We start from the raw sequence: 19,950 nt of genomic DNA, 5'->3' as shown, positions 1-19,950 counted from the left end.
TATATTATGCAGTTAGTATCTGAAATGGATTTTGATATTAACTTTTGCACGTCTCGTTCAAAAAAAGGCTTTAAATGTTACGGACTTTTTTTCCATAAAGTTTGTTGTGTGACCTCTCACCTACAACTATAATTATTAGAATTTCGTAAACTGTGAAAGCATTTGTTCTTTGGATGAAATGGCAGAATATAACCGTGTTCCTGTATTTCTCGCTTAATGTTTTCGATCCAAAGTATTTTTACTTTGATTTTTCTGTTCGAATACTAACTAAATGAACTTTATTTCTGTTCTCAACAATAAGAGTAACAAACTTTCGGCTTTCATGTATCTTGAAATGAACGATGTCAATTTCCAGGGAGGTTCCACAGACCCGATCGACACGCATGGTTGCAGATGCTTTTTTTATATACACTCTCCAGGATAGGGTAGGCACCTATAAGAGTACGCGGTCTTGAAAGAGTACGCAGTGCCAATTTCCAAAGTGGGCAGCATTGTGGGATGGTAGCTTCTAGACGTTAGCAAGCAGCAGTACGGAAGGTTGTGTATGAGCATGAAAGAAGTAACAAGCGGCTGGCAGGGACTGAGTAATTAGAAGGTAAATGCCTTACTGCCATTTCAGTGTAATATTACTCTTGTAGAATATAACGTCTACCCAATAACGCTAAAACGGGAAGAGAATGACCTGTATATAGTAAATATCTGTGCACGCCTTGAGAATACATAGGTGTGGATTTCACATGTCTAGTCTGATTGATTCTGCCATCTGGTGACCAAACATTAAATGTAGCGTTGTTCTCAAAGAGTACGCATTGAACAGTACCCAAAGAGTTCGCATGCGTACTCTTGAGGGACAGGGCAATTTCTACGTAGTAAAATCTCTTGAATCTCCTGATATTTTTTAAAAGATGTCTGAGGTCATAATTTCTCAATAATTTTTTTGTAAAATTAGAAGAATTTACATAGATTGAATCACAAATAAAATGAACAGTGCACCAGGAGGAAACCAGTCAGTGCTCAGATATTTCAATTCAGCCTCATGAGGATGATGTTCAGCATCCGAATAATTCCAATGTTAGTGCAGTGTCTGAAAGTACAGACTGTCGAAGTGACAATGGCAGCAACAGACAGTCAGAAGTTGACCTACGAGTATCTCCTTCGGAATTATTCCCCCTGGCCACAGCCAAGCATGAGTTGAAGCGCAGTAGGTGCGGAAAGAAATCCGAAATAACATCACCATATCGAGCAACATTGGAGTGTGCATCATCCCAAAGTATGGAGCCAAGTGTTGCAAAGGAAGAAAGGGCTTGAAATTTGATGCTGCTGTACCTTCCACATCTACAGACCTTCAAGAAGTTGTCAACTGCCCAGGATGCTACGAAATCTACGGGGAACCAATTACAGAAGACTGGATTCAATGTGGAGGTTGCGAGCAATGGTGACATGAAGCTTTCAAAAATGAAGGACAGGGTGCCTTTCAGAGTGACATGTGTTAGATGTTTTATTTCCTTCATCTCCACGACACTTTCAAGTGCGTACTTTTAGAGGATGTGTTGCGTACTCTTTAAGAACTCCTAAGAGTACTATTTTGCATCCATTTAAAAATATAATTGTATATCCTATATTTTATTTCCATTCATTTTATTTTTAGATCCATACGAAAGTAAAGATACTACTTAAGAAGTAGGCGCAGTTGTTTTGTGTTTCTGTTTGTTTAAGTTTCCGTAACATGACTTTAAACACTAAGTGCGTACTCTTATAAGAACCTACCCTATGTTCCATGGTACAAATTAGAAAATTGACATATCTCCATGTTCATTGGTTACATACTATTAACAAACTGATAATGATGGTAATTAATGTAGTTAAAAAATATTTGAATCAGATTTCACTGCTCAAAATTTTACCTTTGTAACATTTGTACTTAGCTTCTAAATTGCCAAATCGAAGTAACTAACGTAATTCACAATTATTATCTTATCAAGATTTTCCCAAAATATATATTTATGGACAATCGTTGGTGCCAGTGTTTTCAATCAAATCCAATTGATAGAGGCAGATTGATTGAGATATTAAGTGCAGTGTGCTTCAAAAGTCACACAACCTTAATTTGATTCTCATAACGTAAAACTCTGAGAGAGATTTCCACCAGATTGCAGAGCATCGTTCATTGGGAAAAAGAATAGTTATGTTAATTGACAATTCCCTCCATACGGGACTCAAGTCAGAGTGATTTTTTCCCCACAATGCCAGGGTCGTAATTAGTAGTTTTTTTGTTTTTTTTCTGACCAATTGTGTTGATGTGCAGACCTTAATGGATTTAGGAATATCTATTGTATGGGTGAAGTGAGAAAAGTTACATTTCAGTGAAATGTGATCTTGGTTAGCAACACTATAAATATTACCACATACGATGGCCGATGAGAGCGCAGACAGAGAGAAACACTGGCCAGCGTCGTTTATATAACACCTAGTGGCCACGCCTTTTCTAGAAGTAGCTTCAATACCAGTGAAGCGGATTGGGTGTCGTAGTCACGTGACAGTTTGTTTTCGTTCGTTCACCGGGACAGAGTATAGTTAGCAACATTGGTCATGTCAGGGGACAATCTGGCTATGATATTCAATGAATGCCTAGATAAATGAAAATATTTTAAATTTGTTGTACAAAAAAAACCTGTATTATCTATATATAAATGTATGTATGTGTATATATACACGTATGTATGTATGTATGTATGTATGTTTGTTCCGGCATAATTCTCGAACGCCTGGATCAATTTCAACCAAACTTGGTACACATGACTTACAATCTGAAAAGAAATACTGTGGGGGCAAGACACCTCTGGCGGTGGGGGTGGGAAGGGGTGACATGTAAAAATAATCGAAAACGACCGATATTAGTGTGGAATCCATAGTTTTCGGGGTCGCTAAGATGAATAGTGACATTCCCAATGCCGTTCAACTCCAAGACACCCCTGGCACCCTTAGCGGTGATGGTGGGAAGGGGGTGACATGTAAAAATAATCGAAAACGACCGATATTAGTATGGAATCCATAGTTTTCGGGATCGGTAAGATGAATAGTGACACTCCCAATGCCGTTCAACTCCAAGTTCATCCATCATCTATCGGCATGTTGGGAGAGGGGGTGAAAAATAAAATGTCAAAAATGACCTATAATAGTGTCGAATCTATAGTTTTCGGAGTCGCTAAGCTAATTTGTCACATTCACGATGACATTTGAGAGAGAGAGAGACACTCGCTTTCTCGATCACGATAAACAAGTCACAGGTGCAGTCTGTTAAGTACTGTGGAGTGGATTTAAGATCGCCATGTTTCTCCCACTGACAACTTTAATAGAAGATTGGGATAAATAAATACCCGGGCAACGCCGGCTAATTAGTTAGTTTAAAATAAAATGTAGTTTTCGTTTAGAGGTCTTGGTATAGGATATTTCCACGGGAAATAGGACATTAGACTTAAAAAAAAGTGCATTTTTTGAAAAATACTTAATCTATAATGTCTTAAATTTTTAGTTCAGATACTTATTTGACCTACTTCCTCCCACGTGACCCAGAAGACCATTTTCTTTGAGGTATATGTGCACGTATTGTTAACCAGCGTTATTGCAGGTTGTTTTAATAATAGTTTTAAGGGCTGAATTTATATCACAGACTGAAAACAAGTATCACTTCGTTAAAACCAAAGGCGAATGTTCATTTTCATCGAAAAATTTAAACATTCCGAAGACATCACCATGCTCAACGTTAAGTCAGAAACAGAAATTGTAGTGAAATTGTTATTATGTACAAACTATTAGCTCTAAACTTAGAAACTGCCAACACATGTTCCAAAGAACAGAAATACGAATCAAGTAATATAATTTTTACATGTATTTCTACACCAAACCAGCACATACTAGCGTTACTGACGTAACACGGTTGCGTCAGTAACTTGTATCGATAAATGCTTCAATTGTATTACTGCTCTTAAAGGTATATTTACTTTATTTTGTAGCTGAGAAGCAAGATACTACCCAAATCAACTGCTGTGAGGTCGGAATAGAACAAAAAGCATTGTGTAAAGAATTGACTATACAGGGTGTCCGGAAAAGATTGTACCTATTTTTTCTTCGTTCTAAGCAATCCGTGTGCGGAACTCTTACTGTCGTGTTACGTCAGTAGCAGTGTATTTCATATTCTGCTGTGGGAATCAAAATAAGAGACAACCAAATTTTAGTGGCTATTATTATTTCCATATGAACAATCTTTTTATGTGCAGTGATAATATTGAATAAAGTTATGCAAGTGCAGTGAAAAATGCAAAACTGTGTCTCAAGAACACTTTTGAATGTTACGTCATTTACAAACTGTCCTTTTTCATTTAATTATAACGGTGGGACTTATTACGTGTAAGGTATGGGCCTTATTTGGAATATATGTTCCTAAAAAGGCCCATTTGTAGGTTTTCAGGAATTAACTTATTCCAGCTGTAGTATTTACGTTATGCAAATTTTAATGTTTGTACTTGATATATAATATATTGGGGTATCTCTTACTATTTTTTCCAACTTGTATCTCACTCACAAAAATCACAAGAAATTACTAAATTTAGGTGAGCCTTATTTGGCACTTGTGCCTTACGTACTGTACACACCTAGTTTGTGTAGACTCATGGTAAAACAGTGCGATTGCAGCGCACAATAAATAAATTTAAATATTAAATTTGAGTATTTTATCTTGCATAGATATAGATATTGATTCTAAATTATTAATAATCATGCACTCACTTTAAGTTTAACTTTCAAGACAAACCCAAATATCTCGAGTTAATGTAACTACAGACAGTTACAGGCTCAACTCTCGTGGTCGGTTATTTTGGTTCTTAGGTCTCTTCGATGGCGCAGTGGTAGTGTCGTCGCCTTGTAATCACGGGATCCCGGGTTCTGTTCCCGGTGGAGGCACATATAGAGGTTCGGATCCCGATTAGCTTTTCTGTGCATTAAGTGGAATAAAAACAACAATTCAATTCAATCTTGGTTTTCTTCAATCCTTCCAATCCAAGTATATACTGTAATGATACCTTAAAGGAAAACCACGGGCGCTTACTTAGCCTTCACACTCTCAGCTCTTAGCCACGATTAACCTGATGATGAGCAAGCAAACAATTAAGTAAGGAAATGACTCAACGGGCTTTCTGTGTGCACCATAGCGAAAATGTTCCGAGACTTGGTTAACGTCTGCGCATGCTAGCGAGGAACTGTTTGACGACAGATACGTCGTATTCAGGGCAGACCGTGACCCGATCGCCTCGGGGAAACCAAAGGCGGAGGTGTCCTGTTGGGTGTTCGACGGAAATTCCAAGCCTCCAAAATAGACTGCAATCTTGAGGACCCTACCGTTGAATGTTTAATTGCTAAAGTTAAAATGGATGACGAAACTAACTTGAATGTGTGTGTACTATATGTCCCGCCTGATTCCCCATCTAAAACTTACGATACACTGTTTGATCACATAACCTCGCAATGTCCGACTGGGTGTCGATTACTTCTGACAGGCGACTTTAATATTCCAGAAATCGTCGGCTCACATTCAGATTTACTAAATTCAGGAAACACGTGTCTACATTTCCAAAATTTCCTCGAATTCCATTCATTAAAAAACTGTAACGATGTGTTAAACACTTATGGCAAAACGTTAGACTTAATCATAACCAATTTGAACTACGTATCTGTTGAAATGAATGAGCTTCCGATAGTACCTGAAAATAAGCACCATCCTGCACTAATTATGTGTGCTTCTCACCCACAACAACGCAAAATCAAACCCGAGGCAAGACAAAAACGATATAATTTTCAAAAGGATGATTTTTTAAAACTATTCAAAGAATTTCAAGTTGTAAACTGGGATGTATTAAGAAATTATAAAGATATAAATGATGCGGTCCGTACATTCTATGCCATTTTAAACTCGGTATTTGATAAATGCGTCCTCTACACGAACCTCAAGTCGCAACTATATCCATGCTGGTTCACCTGGGAAATAAAAAAGGATATAGCTCTTAAAGCTATGCATCATCGGAAATGGAAAAGACAGATCGGGGATGCCGCCTTTCATGAAGCTAAATTTAAAGAATTGCGGAAGAACGTTAAAAAATGCATCTCCAAGGCGTACGATGAATATGTGCTAAACTGTGAATTAGGTATACAATACGATCCCAAAATATTTTGGTCTTTGTAAAAAACAAAAGAAAAAAAAACACCTACCCACCCCACCACCTACCAAAATAAATCTCTACGAAGCGGAAAAGAGATTTCGGATGCATTTGCTCGTCATTTCAAGTCAGTCTATAGGGCAAATCAAGCTACGAAAAAACATTCCCCCTGCATAACACTAACGAACTATTGGACATGCTCCATATTGGTGAAATTACCCTAAATGACGTGGAAGATCCAATAAAATCACTAAAACCGGAAAGATCTGTTGGTCCCGATATGGTCCCCCCGTACGTGATAAAGGGATGCTCGGAAAGCCTTAAGTACCCGCTAGACATCTTATTCAACCTTTCACTATCCACCTGCGTTTTCCCGGAAATATGGAAGCTTTCTGTCCCGTACCAAAGACCACCGACAAAGCTGATATCAACAACTATAGACCAGTCGCTCTTATTTCAACTCCTGCAAAACTCTTCGAACAAATCTTATGTATTTCCAGGAACCTTCATCCGATACTGTCCCCTCACCAGCATGGATTCATACCTAAACGGTCCATTGTAACAAATTTATTAGAAATCTCCGACTTTATAAAGTTGATGCTGGACGGGAAAGGGCAAGTTGATGTAATTTATACTGATTTTTCAAAGGTGTTCGATCTTGTTGACCATGATACACTTCTCCAAAATCTTCACCATCTTAAGCTCTTGATAACAGCATGTCTACTGTATTTCAGACCTCCTCGGGTGTCCCGCAAGGAACGAACCTTGGACCACTGCTATTTCTTGTGATTGTTAACGATCTCCCAGAATGCCTGTTACATTCCAAGATACTCATGTACGCGGATGACCTGAAAATATTTAAGTCTATAACGAACGATAATGATAGCTTGGAATTGCAAAAAGACATTGAAAATCTTGTAGAATGGTGCGCTAAAAACAAACTAAAACTCAATTTTAACAAATGCAAAATTATGACTTTCACTCGAAAGAAACAACCCTACACGCACACTTACACAATCAGTGGCCACACGTTAGACAGAGTTTCAAGTTATAAAGATCTTGGTGTTCAGTTTGAAGAAAGTAACAGTTTCCGAAAACACATCGACCGCATTGTAGCAGAAGGGTACCGAAACCTAGTGTTTATAATGAGAATGGGAAACGACTTTAAGAAGTTAGAAACATTCCAAACGCTATACAATACCTACGTAAGGTCGAAATTGGAATACGCGTCTATCGTCTGGTCCCCACAAAACCTAAATGAAACCAGCAGAATAGAAAATGTACAAGACAAGTTCCTTTGATTCCTAGGACTGAAAAGAAACGGCGTTTACCCCAAATATACTCCTTATCATACCCTAAAAAATACTTCAATGTACAATCCCTAGGCGATAGAAGAAACATACATCAGTTACTATTCTTACATAAACTTTTAAACAACTCATTAGACTCCTCTCAGCTGCTCTCAGAAATCCCTTTTTATGTACCATATAATAAGGTAAGACCACGGAAAGAGCTGTTTCAAGTACCGAGAGCTCAAACAAAGTCAGCCAATGCGGCACCCACTCGGAGAATGTGTAGGTTATATAACGAAATTGCAAAGACATATGATAAGATAGATATCTTCCAAAGTTTTCGAAGGTTCAAAAGGGAAACTGAAACTTACTTCCAACACCAGACTTAACTTTGTTTAGTAGTTCAGCCTCTTTATGTACAGGCGAAAAAGTCTATCCTATTTTTTCTTTTTCTTTTTGTGTTATTTACTAATTACTAATTACTATCATTACATCTATATATCATCGTTTATAAATGTAAGGTGAAGCTCATCTGTTTTTCCTTGGTTATTTTCTTGGTTATCATGTGTAAGTTCTAACCCAAACTGTCAGGTTAATACTTTATACTTCTTTTTCATATCTAATCTTATATTAATTTTTATATTACTGTAACACATATTATCATAGTGTTGTACCTTATGAATTATTCTGATTGCATATTGTGTGTACCAAACAGTGTTATAATACAAGACACTGTAAGTGAGCATTTGCCTGTAGTGTCATGTCTTTAAATAAATAAATAAATAAATACATAAATAAGCTGTTCTGCATAAACTTACGTAGAACAAATTCACGACACAAGCAGAAATGCACCAATTGCGTTGAATGTCGTAATATTCAGATTCCCGATATCTCCTTCAGACGTTCCATATAAGGAAATACTCTTATCTTAGCTCCCTGGAGAACGCAATAGCAACCGCTTGCGTTTATCAAGAAAAATGTGACGTCATCAACCGAAGATCACTTTAATATTCTTCCTGTGGATGAAGCATCACTGGTGCAATTGTCAGCAAGAGTGCAACGAAGACTGTTCAGAGCTCGTGTGTGGGACACACACTTCCAGTGAGCGATATTTTGGATCATAGCAACAGGTAATTATATTTTTTGTTATCCTAGAGATATGGACGGGGATTTTGAGCTAAATTTGTGACGCTTAAAGGTCTTTGTCGTGTCTTGAATTATCTTTAGAACTAGATTTGAACCTTTGATTTTGTGCAGATAAGATAGTACGTGTTTACTGATAAGAATTTATGTGTTCTTCAGCATTTTACATGACATATATTATTTATGTCTTCACGTAAATGAACGAAAATTTTAGAACAAAATGCGTTTCGCATTGCTACTACAAATGGTCATTCAGTAAAGTAAAATAAATTGCTCCCACGTGCTTTGCACCACGCCATTAAGACAGGTAGGGGGTGTGGAGTTAGAGCCCCACACTTTCTTGATCACGGTGGGGGTGATGTGATCAGCATCACGCCCCTTACCTCCTTTACCTCCCCTGAGATTCATTCAGTGAGCACAATAAATGACAATAATTAGATTATGTGTTGGTAGTCCCTAGTCACACGCAGATTGTTTTAATGACAAAAAGCTATTGAGAGAAAAACGGGAAAAACATCTAATAGTTTTTTTAGTCCTTGGAATTATGGCGTTGCAGCTCTGTAATTTCCTATATATCTGTTTATATTTTGGTTTTGAATGTAATGTATTTTCTATGTTTTGGGTTAATCGCGGCGATGAAGATGAACTGATGTTGAGGCGCGTTACGTTCAGAGCAGGACTGCAGTAGTGAACCGGGATATTGGTCAAAGCCTGGTGTCCCCCTCAACACCCTATCCAAAACACATTCAGCGCCTTCTTATTACCACTCCCTCTAACGGTGAAAAATAAACCACTTATCTCGTGTCCCATGCAGAACCATAAGGACGGGTTGTGGGATGGGGCTGAGGCAAAGGGGCCCAAACGAGCCCTAAAATAAAACTTGAAAAAAGAAGGGGGGGAAAAGGCTCTGAGCTCCATGAAAATAGTATTAAACTAATATTTTTGTCTTCTTGTAAAGATTTAGAAACATTTTCTTGCAAGAAAATCGTTTCTGTAAGTCATGTCAAGTTTAAAAAAAAACATTACTTTCTGTACATTACGTATTTGTCAATGACAATGTGATAAAAAATGTACCCTCTAATGACTGACATTATGTGAAAGGAATCTTGAAAATCGGAAATTCATGTTCGGTGGTATGATGAAATGATTAGTATTGAATAATTGTTTCAATTATAAAATAATAATTCATCGTTGCGTTCTATTATGTTTTATCCACACCTACTAAAATGTTTTATTAACATTTTGTGTAACCTTTAATAATTATAATTGTACTGAAGATAGTATTTATCTGGACTACCCATAGCAAATTACTCAATTGAAAGTAAGAAATAATGACAAATAGTTTCTTGGAATATTTTTATAGCAGGACAGATTTCTCTTCTACACATTAAGACGGCAAGAAGTTTTGTAATTGTAAAAGATATTGCTGCGAATAGTTATAAATGCTATTAGAGCCAACTACTATTTATTAAATTAAGACCACAGGAAAAAAAACGTGTTTTGTCAATTTTCTTGATTTTTACAGGAGAGCACGTTGTTTCCTTGTTATGAGCATGTTCTTTCCCTGTATATCAAAACCTCTTCGTAATGGATGGAAAAAGCACGTTCTATTATTGTACAATTGGCCTCCCTGATGGCGCAGTGGTAGCGTCGTCGCCTTGTAATCAAGGGGTTGAGGGTTCGATACCCGGTGGAGACACATAGTGGTTCGGATCGCACTTTAAATTGTAGGTCCAGTCCCGATTAGACTTACTGTGCATAAAGTGGACTTAAACACCACCTCAATCAATATTCTTGTACAATTCCTATTTACGAAGCCCCTTCATAGAGCACCTTTACCTTAATTTGGCTAAAAATGGACAAAGCACGGTCCCTCCCTGTAGTCTTCAAATGATATTGTTCGAGGAGCCATGTCGACCTCCCGTGGTTAGCACAGTATTATAGGACGCCACGGATCCCGGGTTCCAACAGCCATGCGTGTTTGAGCATCGACGATCTTTGTGATCCCTTTATCAATTTCATCATATCATCACCCATCATCATCGTCGCGATTACCCAAAAATGGCAAAAAAGCTACGCCAATTAATAATAATTAAATCAAATGGCGTAGATACCACTGCCCAGTTGGCAATCCCTGTCGTGCCCTCATTACGCTAGCCACTCCTCCACGAAGGCTAATATCGGAAAAAATCATTATATAGGTTGTTGACAAACAGACGTCATTTACTTATCTGAAGTTCTCTAACGGTTACGCAACAATAGAAACCTTCTTTTGGATTTTGAGTCTTATTTTTGAGCAGAGAGAAAGCGAGGGGAGTTTCTTTTACATAGTAAAAGCACAGGGAAAAGCTTTGGAGTTCACACTGTTGCAACACAACCGTTAAAACTTAATATTCTGCCTGTTATTTTTTTCGTGAGCGTTCTATGAGTAGAATGAAAAGTCAACTTGGCGTTAATAACACTTGGAATATTAATCACAAAGACTCATACATGTCATACGCTGTATGTTATAGTACAGTATTTAGACATACAGGAAATAACTTTCAAATTTAAATTTTATTGTTTTATCTTGAATTAAGATAGATACAAATTACAAGTTGCATTTGTGCACAAATGAACTGTGTCAATACAAGTCAATTAACCTTAGTTTACAAGAGAGGGGGCCAGGCCCACCAGCTCAATTTTTACACTTTTTGAACTGTGAAAATGTTATAATAAATTGAAAATAAATTAGAGGGTGTTCTCAATATTTCTGTATTACTTTTGTTAATAAAACTCATCTATTGTAAATAGGAGGCAACATGCACCTGGTGGCCCTATCAGGCGCCATTTTTGAATCTTTGTTATTTGAGACACTCATTACGGTGAGAGTGTAAAATTGGTTCGTAATGACGATAATATTGGTAATTAATAAACAACTGTACCTTTATAAACATAAAAGAATTAAAGAAAAAATATTATATCTTTTGTGCGTTTTAGTGAATGGTAAAATTTATGTGTGACACACATGAAATAATTTGTTATTATATCTTATTAACGGTGGTAATTTTTGCAATTATTGTAATTAATAAATTGCTGCACACATATTATTTGAAGACTAAAATTGGTAAACGCTGTAAGTGCCACAATAATTCAAACACCGTTTTCCACGTTAAACTGTGGAATGTGCCTGGCTGGTAGTCATCTAAGTACGTAGTTCAAAGGGCGTGTAAAGAGGCAGTAGTCTGAACATTTTTATGGGCTGATGTGCGGAACGATGGGATTTCGCAACACTTTCGCTTTTGGCACTTACAACGTTTACCACTTTTAGTCCTCAATTATCAACAAAGGAAGCAGTGATTCAATAACAAAGTGGTTTCTTGAATTTTAATAATAAAAGAAGTGTGGGCCAGACTAGTAAGAAAGTCTTGTACGGCACGGATAAACTAGAGTTAATTGCTATTAATACTTTAATAACGCTGTATGCTAATTTTGTATAGTATTTCAATCATAAGTTTTCACATTCATCCCACCTCAAACAATATTTTCTCTTCATTTATTACAAAACGGAAGGTGAGAATACAAGCTTCTACTGAATATGGCTGGCGGTATAGAAACCCAACGGGAAGCAAAGAATTGGCATTGAGTAAGGTTATAATGAACACTCATTGGAAAACGTTAATTTTGGGAGCTCAGTCAGTGACTAATTGGCTTCCTGTGACCTTGGCGGGGAAACGTAAACATTAAAGATAAGAATGGATCTGGAGGGAAATGGATGACGTCATACGTAGTCTGTTCGACCAAAATGTAACGGATTTGCTATTCCGTGTTATTGGCGTCTACTGGGGTTTTTCGTGTGTGTAACAATAAATTATCGTGAAAATGAATAGTTTAGTGAAGATTCCACATTCACGTCAGCCGTCTTCTCTTTCCTATCCAGGTCAAGAAACCAACAATGGCCAATTTGGAAGAAGCCGAACCATTCGTGAACGGGGAGGGACACGAGACACAAGGTGAGAGCTTTACATGATTTCTTCAAGAATTTTGTTGTAACTAAGGTCTTAGCCCAGGGGTTCCCAAACGTTTACGTTTCACGGCGCCCTCAGTGTTTCAAGATTTTTCGCGGCTCCCAAGTAAGAATGTACGTCACCTATCTAACACTTGCAACGCTTAGTTAGTGTGGTTACGTTACTTGCCTTAAGTTATAGACTAACACATATTTCAAATTCAGAGACAGTTTATGCGTAAAAAGTACCAAATGTTCACATATTTGGAACAATTCTGAACATATACTGATGGTCCGATCCTAAAACCATGTGTTGAGTAACAAGTAAGTGTCATTTTAGTGAAAATATTGGAAAAGTTCGCAGCACACACTTTGGGAACCATTGGCTTAACCGATACAGGTATTTTGGTCTTTCACGGAGTTCGTAAAAATACTATATTTTCAGAATAGTTATGAAAAGTTCGAAGATTCTATTTGTTACCAATATATTTTATGATTACATAAGAGTTGTTTTAATATTCTGTTTAAATTGCTGAATATTTCGAATGAAAACTCTGGTAAATAGATGCTTATAATTGGATTGGAATACTGACGCACTAATACTAATCAGCATTTTGAACAACTTTTAATTTGTCATATAATTAAGCGTTGTTTCCATATTAAAAACACTGAAGTTGCTGACCAAGACAGATTATTAAGATTTAAAAGCACTATACATGTAACATTTCTACCTTCTATCAAGGTCTTCCGAATAACTAAATTAAAATGATGAAATACACAAACAGAAAGTATTTATACACATAGCTGGTTGTCTAGACCCACAAAAATACCAAAAATACATCATGTTGACAGTCATTAATTTGGACGTGTATGTGTTAACCTGTTTATAAATACTTACTGTCAACATGATGTATTTTTTGTATTTTTGTGGGTCTAGACATCCTGCTATGTGTATAAATACTTTCTGTTTGTGTATTCCATCATTTTAATTTAGTTATTCGTCTGAGAAAGACCCTGAGAGACGGTAGGAACGGTACATGTAAAGTATATTAAAGTCTTAATAAACTGCCTTGGTCAGCAACCTTAGTGTTTTTAGGACGTTTAATTGTTACAATTTTCAATCATTGGTACCGGTATCTGTGGGAATCAGTAAAAGTATCAGCATCAGTATGAGTATCGGTTCAAAGCCCTAGTTTGAATTTTTACTATTGCCAATTTTCTAGTACATTTTTAAATGACTTCGAAGATTTCGTTTAAATATATAACATTATCTGATGAAGTATTTTTGCCAAGCTTTGTCCATGGCTTTTAGTAATTAGTACTTATCTTCCACATATTCTGCTGTCCCTTAGACACTTTTTGTTTCCTTCTTGCTTATCATTGTCGTGAAAACAACAAATTAGCGTCAGTCCCTTATTCTTAACTTTATAAACTCCTCACAAAAAAATTGGAATATTTTTATATTAGACAATATAAATTCAACAACGCATGGTATCTGTCTGGTGGACATTCTCGTCTCTTCACCGACATCTCCCACCGTACATATCACCTATTGCCTAATATGATAATATTCCAAATTTGTTGTGTCTAAAATAATAATATTCCAAACTTTTTGTGTGGAGTGTATAATAATAAATTTCAATTGTTCTTTCAAACACTTAGCAAATTTGATTGGCGCAGCCACAATTAATGTAATTTAGATTTTAGAAAAGGGTATGGTTTTGCCTCATACTACATAACGATCGAGATAGAATTCTTGTAAAACATCAGGAAACCTTACTATTTAATAAATGAACCAACCTATTCTGCTGTAGTCTTCAGTCAGGTTGCTGATTGGACATTGCAGAGTTGATGACCTCTTATTAATATAAAAGTAATTTGTGTTCCAGGTGCAGATTCTGTGTGGAAATACACCATGAACACCATGGGGCGAGTGTACATCTTCTTCATCACCATTTTCATCGTAGCCATCGTAAGCGTAACGACAATCTCTGACGTCACGTTGCTCGGAAACGTTCTCATCGCCTTCTGCGTGTTCTTCGTGCTTCTCACCGTCATCATGGTCTTCCTTTTGATGTGCGAGAGGCGGGACCCCGTCATCGAGCACGACGTGAGTAAACGTTCTGCATATTTGATAATCACAACGATACATCAATGATTTGAACAGGGTTCGAACCTGGGATCTGTAGCTTTGCAGCGTGTTGCGATGACTGCTCTGTAGGTGTGTGTATACAGTTGAGACGTAACTCAGTTTAGCTTAATTCTATCTTATAGTAAATTACTGTACGTCCCGGCCAAATATAATTTACAAACGAGTTAATTAAACCTTATTTGTGTAATGCATTTATACTAATTCAGTGTACGTAACCAAGCTACAACAATGTCACAGCTTGTCGTTACAAAAACGCAAGGCGAGTTTTAAGTACGACGCAGGATAGGCGGCGCTCGGTCTCGAGTTGCGAGAACATAATCATCACAGAACAGCGGTTCCTTCAGATAAGGTTTTTTAGTTACTACTGGTCAGCCATGGCGAACAGAAAGTTAAAAGCTTGACCAGAAAGTAAAATTGTTTGGGAAGGGAACGCTAATCCACATAAAATTAAGAATCAAACTTTAGATTCGTTAATTTACCACTCTATGGCAGAAATAACCTGTATTCTACTGTATCTCGTTTTGCAGATACAATTACAGTATTTTAATAATGATGTGACATGGTATCTAAATCTGATTTGTAAGCAACTCTCAGTTAGTTATACGTGTTATTTTCTCTTCATTTTGCCATATGTATAAATCACGTTCATAGGCGTGCGTAGACCCTCTGATTAAGGGGGGCCAAAGTCTTGCAGAAAGTTCAATCGGAGAAAGAAAAACCTGATTCCATCTCACTGTTTTATTGTATTGATGGGCATGAAACAGGTACATAGAATGTGTCCTAAAATCACTACATATTAGAAGAATTCAAATTTGACACAAATGTTCTTTGCCCCCTTCCTTTATTTCACTTCTCTGTGATTCAGAGACTATTTTATATATAAACATGTTTTCGTACAGCAAATTTAAAACTACTTCACATCATTTCTTCATTTCCAAAAGTAACAGCGATTAGGGAGGCGTTGGGAGCCAGTTCCCCCACACTTTTTGCCTCTTAATGCTAAGCCTTGGCTACAAAGAAAAAGTAAATTGTCCTTGGCCCCCCTCCACACTTTTGTCACCCAATCACTTCTACTGATTTCCAATGTATGGGCGATTTATTCTTCAAACACATATAGGTAACACAATTACCGAATAAAGTACAGTATATGGGAGTGCTAATAACAAGTAATTTGCTACAGAACGAAGTTGGATAGTTTAATTTCATAGGAAATAATGCTTCTTCCTGCCCCTCCATAGTTGCTTGGAACTTCCGTCGTCTTGATAATACTGAGTTTTCTAAAGAGCATAATATTGTTTAATAACGGCGGTAATAACGTAGTCGCCTTGTAATCAAGGGGTCCCGGGTTCGATACCTGGTGGAGGCATATCGCACAGTGGTTCGGATCCCACTTTAAACTGTAGGTTCAGTCCCGATTAGTCTTACTGTGCACAAAGTGTACATAAGACATCATTTCAAAAACCATTTATTCATAAATAACAACGGTAAGGTTTCTTTACACTAAATTTCCAAGTGAGAACATTAGATGGGGAACTTCCACACCCCGTGCGCCTATGGTCAGGTTCAAATAACATTACTGAGAATATTTGAACGGCATAAACATTCGTGTTCCAAACACCGATGTCAACACCAGGAAACATACTAATATGTTGGTAAATGCAGAACATCCGGGGTGGTACTTGAAGGGGCATTTCGTTGCTGCATACCTCCTTTCCTCACCATTTTTTTGATTCTTGGGGGAGAATATACTACTCTAATCAGTGGCGGCGATTTGGTTCCAAAACCGGGGGGCAACGTGCCATTCCTAGGGGGCAAAGGCAGTATGTTTTCCTTTGTAGATAAAGTTTAGCAAAGTGCCGGGGCAAAAGTGGCCCCACCTAATCGCCGTCACCGACTCTGATGTTTCAAGTGTAGTTACTATAATCCCCACCCAACTGGAAATTATTCAAGTACCACATTCACTACATCCAATAATTAAGTAAAAAATGTCACAGCAACATTGCAGTGAAGTGTATTTCTTGGTTTATTTAATGATTTCATCATATAACCTGATGTAATTATTTTCATATGGATGGAGAGGAAAACCAAGTAAATAATATAAGAATTGTAACTGAGAAAACAGATTTGAGATAAACCAGAAATATACGAAAATGTTTTAACCGGATAGCACCCACAAGTTCTGAATGTTCATGATACACGTATGAAGACCACAGGGAAAGAATGTGCTTTGTCCATTTTCTTGATTTTACAGGAGAGCACGTTATTTCCTTGTTCTGATCATGTTCTTTCCCTGTTTAAGCAACCAAAACCTCTTTGCAATGGATGGAAAGAGCACGTTCTATTCTTGTACAATTCCCAATTAGAAACACCCTTCACAGAGCTATTTGATAACCTCAATTTGACTAAAAATGGACAAAGCACGTTATTTTCCTGTGGTCTCCACAAGCAATAAGCTAATAAGCATATGACGTCCAAGGTTATAACATTGGTACTGTTATAAATTCAGTTCATAAGCGTTAATTCAATTGTCTTAATAGTTTATATATTTTTTTGTTCTACAACTTCTGTCCTCAATGAAAGCTTATGTGGATCTCTTTGGCCTTGAAATAGACCTCAATTTATTTTAAGATTTTTTAAAAAAACATGAATAATATTATGAATTTGGTTTCTACGTATACATTAATATGCCATTTTGTCAAACTATTTCATAGTCTTCTCCTACAATATATTCTTATATCATGTATTGTTCTTTAGGAAGACGAGGAAGAATATCCGGCCTTGATCATCGATTTTCCTCCATCATATGAGGAGGCTTTGAAGGCGAAGGTGCCGGAAACACCCCCTCCAGCTTACGAGTACGTGCTCCATGTGTGAAGAAGAACGACCGAAGCATTCAAATGGCTTTTAATGCTCTCTGTCAGGGAAGTGGTCGACGCGAGGACGCAAGCGACAGGCTCATGAGAAGAGGATCTTTTACAATGTTCTTGGAGACCTGAACCTCTTGAGGAAACCGACTTCCCAATCATTATCATTCTTAGTAATGAAATTGTTTGTAAGGTCTCTGGAAAGAAAGTCGCAGCAATCATACTATCTGTTTGTTCTTGGGTAGTATTAGGGTACATATTGCCAATGGATAAGATTTTAGAGTAAGCTGCATGGATATTTTTGTCTCTGTGCAGCTTCTGGTGAACTTTTACCACCAACCAACCAGTTTCCAAAATTCATATTTTGCAGCTTCTAACTTTCATAATGTACTAATACTCAACGTCATCCATCCAAACCAGCCTTGGTATTACTACACACAAATGTGGCATTACTACCATTATTTTTGATATGGCCTTTTTCTTAAGATTCTCTGGACATTCAGTTATCTGATGTACTCGCTACATATCATAAACATTGTGTTGATGCACTTTATGTATGAAACTACTATATTTGTATCTTTAATGGTTCCTCTAATTTACACTGTATGTCCAGCTTCCATAGATTTTCCAGTCCTATATTGGAATGACTTATGTTGTCGCTATATCATAATTCGTTTCTCTATATGACTGATCTCACAAGCGTCATACATTTCAAACTTGGTATTTTATTCGTATGAGACTGCTAGTTTATAACTATAATTGTGCATAATATGCACTTGAAGTTTCTAGACTCCTAAATCAGTATTGTATAAATACATTTGCCAAAAAATCACTTAAGAATATAATACAAAGGCATAACCCATTTTCTTGTAAATGTACAGTGCCTATTGTGCGATCATCTAATATGCTTGAAATCATTCGTTGGTTTTATAGTTTTTATATTTGGTGTTTCTGACCATAAGTAAGTAGTGGCAAAGAGAACAAATTAATTTATTGTTACGATGTGAGAATTTGGTATGGTATAGATATAAACCACAAATTTATTATGTCTGGAGCATACTGTTGAGATTTTCTAATTGAATTCACATAACTCAAAAAGGGTTCAATAATAATAATTTTGAAGAAATTATTCAAGCTTCAAGATTTCAATTTTGTCTAAACTGCACGATTTGAGGGTGGAAGTAAGTCTAAAGTATTGTTTGAGAGGATATCGCCACTGGTTATTTGAGATGGACGAATGTAATGTACGAGCGCGGACACTGTGCAAAATGTTATGTCAAACCCGCGTTTAACTCATTTATCTATGTTTTTATTTATTTATTTTGTAATAATGTTTACATTAGAATTTATGTGCTCATTTATTGCAAAATGTTGTGAAATTCCGAAGTTGTGTATTAATTCTAGGTATTTATTGGAAAAATAACATTGTTAAGTTTACTTCATACAATAATAAATTTCAATTGTGCTTTCAAACATTCAGCAAATTTGAAAATTGTGTAATGCATAATTCATGAATATTGCATTATTAACCGATCGCAATTTTTTTCCAAATCTCTATAAAAGTAGATGAAATAAAGTTACAGTAACATTGTAGCTTCTTCTGTTGTATGTAAAAATTACTCATTGCAAATTAGAAAGAAACGAAACATAAATATTTCTCGAATATTAAATATTTCACCAGCTTATTAGTCAATATTTTGAAGCAATGAACATGCGCTCGAGGGTAGTTCCAATTAGGAAAATAAATCCAAATGAAATATCGTACAAAGAATGAAATGAAAATATAAGTAAAATAGACATTCAATAAGATATTAAATTTAGAGAATCATATTTCAGCGTATGCTAATCAAAAGACCGAATATCCACTATTTTGATATCCTTGACAATTTTCATTTATGCATCTCAAAAATAACTGTGCAATTACATATATGTAATAATACATGAATTTGTTTTAATTAATGATAACTGCACAAACTTACTCTCCAATATTAGTATCTGTAATAAGCTACCTGGGACTCTAACTCAATTACTCTTACAGAATCACATTCCAAAGAAAGGTTTTGAGGGAGTGTATTTTTTTTTATTCAGCAATTAAAAGTTTTGGAAATTTATACACTTGATTCATAACCGAATCTGTGAGATTTTTACCCTTTTTTATACCCATATTTATTTATATTATATATTTATTACTTTTGTAAAACAACGTTTCCTATTTGTCTATTTATATATTCAATAATGTATACTTGTCTTTAAATAAAGGAAGAAACTTTTCTAATATTGTTGACTTTGTGAGTTCGCCCTAAAC

General features: G+C 36.3%; 1 protein-coding gene across 2 annotated transcripts; it reads left to right on the top strand.

Annotated features, from left to right (window-relative positions):
• The first annotated feature begins 8,547 nt into the window (after positions 1-8,547).
• Positions 8,548-19,359, top strand: LOC146004055 (uncharacterized). 2 transcript variants are annotated; one of them, XM_083142667.1, is made up of 4 exons: positions 8,548-8,631; positions 12,564-12,636; positions 14,519-14,739; positions 17,536-19,359. In XM_083142667.1, exons 2-4 carry the CDS (start codon positions 12,579-12,581, stop codon positions 17,653-17,655), a joined length of 399 nt encoding a protein of 132 aa, XP_082998793.1. In that variant the 5' UTR covers positions 8,548-8,631; positions 12,564-12,578; the 3' UTR covers positions 17,656-19,359. The 2 variants fall into 2 exon arrangements, with proteins under 2 accessions (XP_082998793.1, XP_082998794.1); XM_083142668.1 differs by having other exon boundaries at positions 8,550-8,631; positions 12,570-12,636.
• Positions 19,360-19,950: the final 591 nt, after the last annotated feature.

Source organism: Lepisma saccharinum, chromosome 21 (assembly GCF_977018435.1).
Source record: "Lepisma saccharinum chromosome 21, izLepSacc3.1, whole genome shotgun sequence".
Taxonomy (NCBI): Eukaryota; Metazoa; Arthropoda; class Insecta; order Zygentoma; family Lepismatidae; genus Lepisma; species Lepisma saccharinum.
Note: the sequence above shows the minus strand (reverse complement) of the source record. Positions and strands in the feature narration are given on the sequence as shown.

Coding starts and splice junctions, on each gene's coding strand:
- LOC146004055 (XM_083142667.1), top strand. CDS start 12,579: ATGGCCAATTTGGAAGAAGCCGAACCATTCGTGAACGGGGAGGGACAC. Junction 12,637..14,518: donor GGAGGGACACGAGACACAAG/GTGAGAGCTTTA, acceptor TTTGTGTTCCAG/GTGCAGATTCTGTGTGGAAA. Junction 14,740..17,535: donor ACCCCGTCATCGAGCACGAC/GTGAGTAAACGT, acceptor ATTGTTCTTTAG/GAAGACGAGGAAGAATATCC.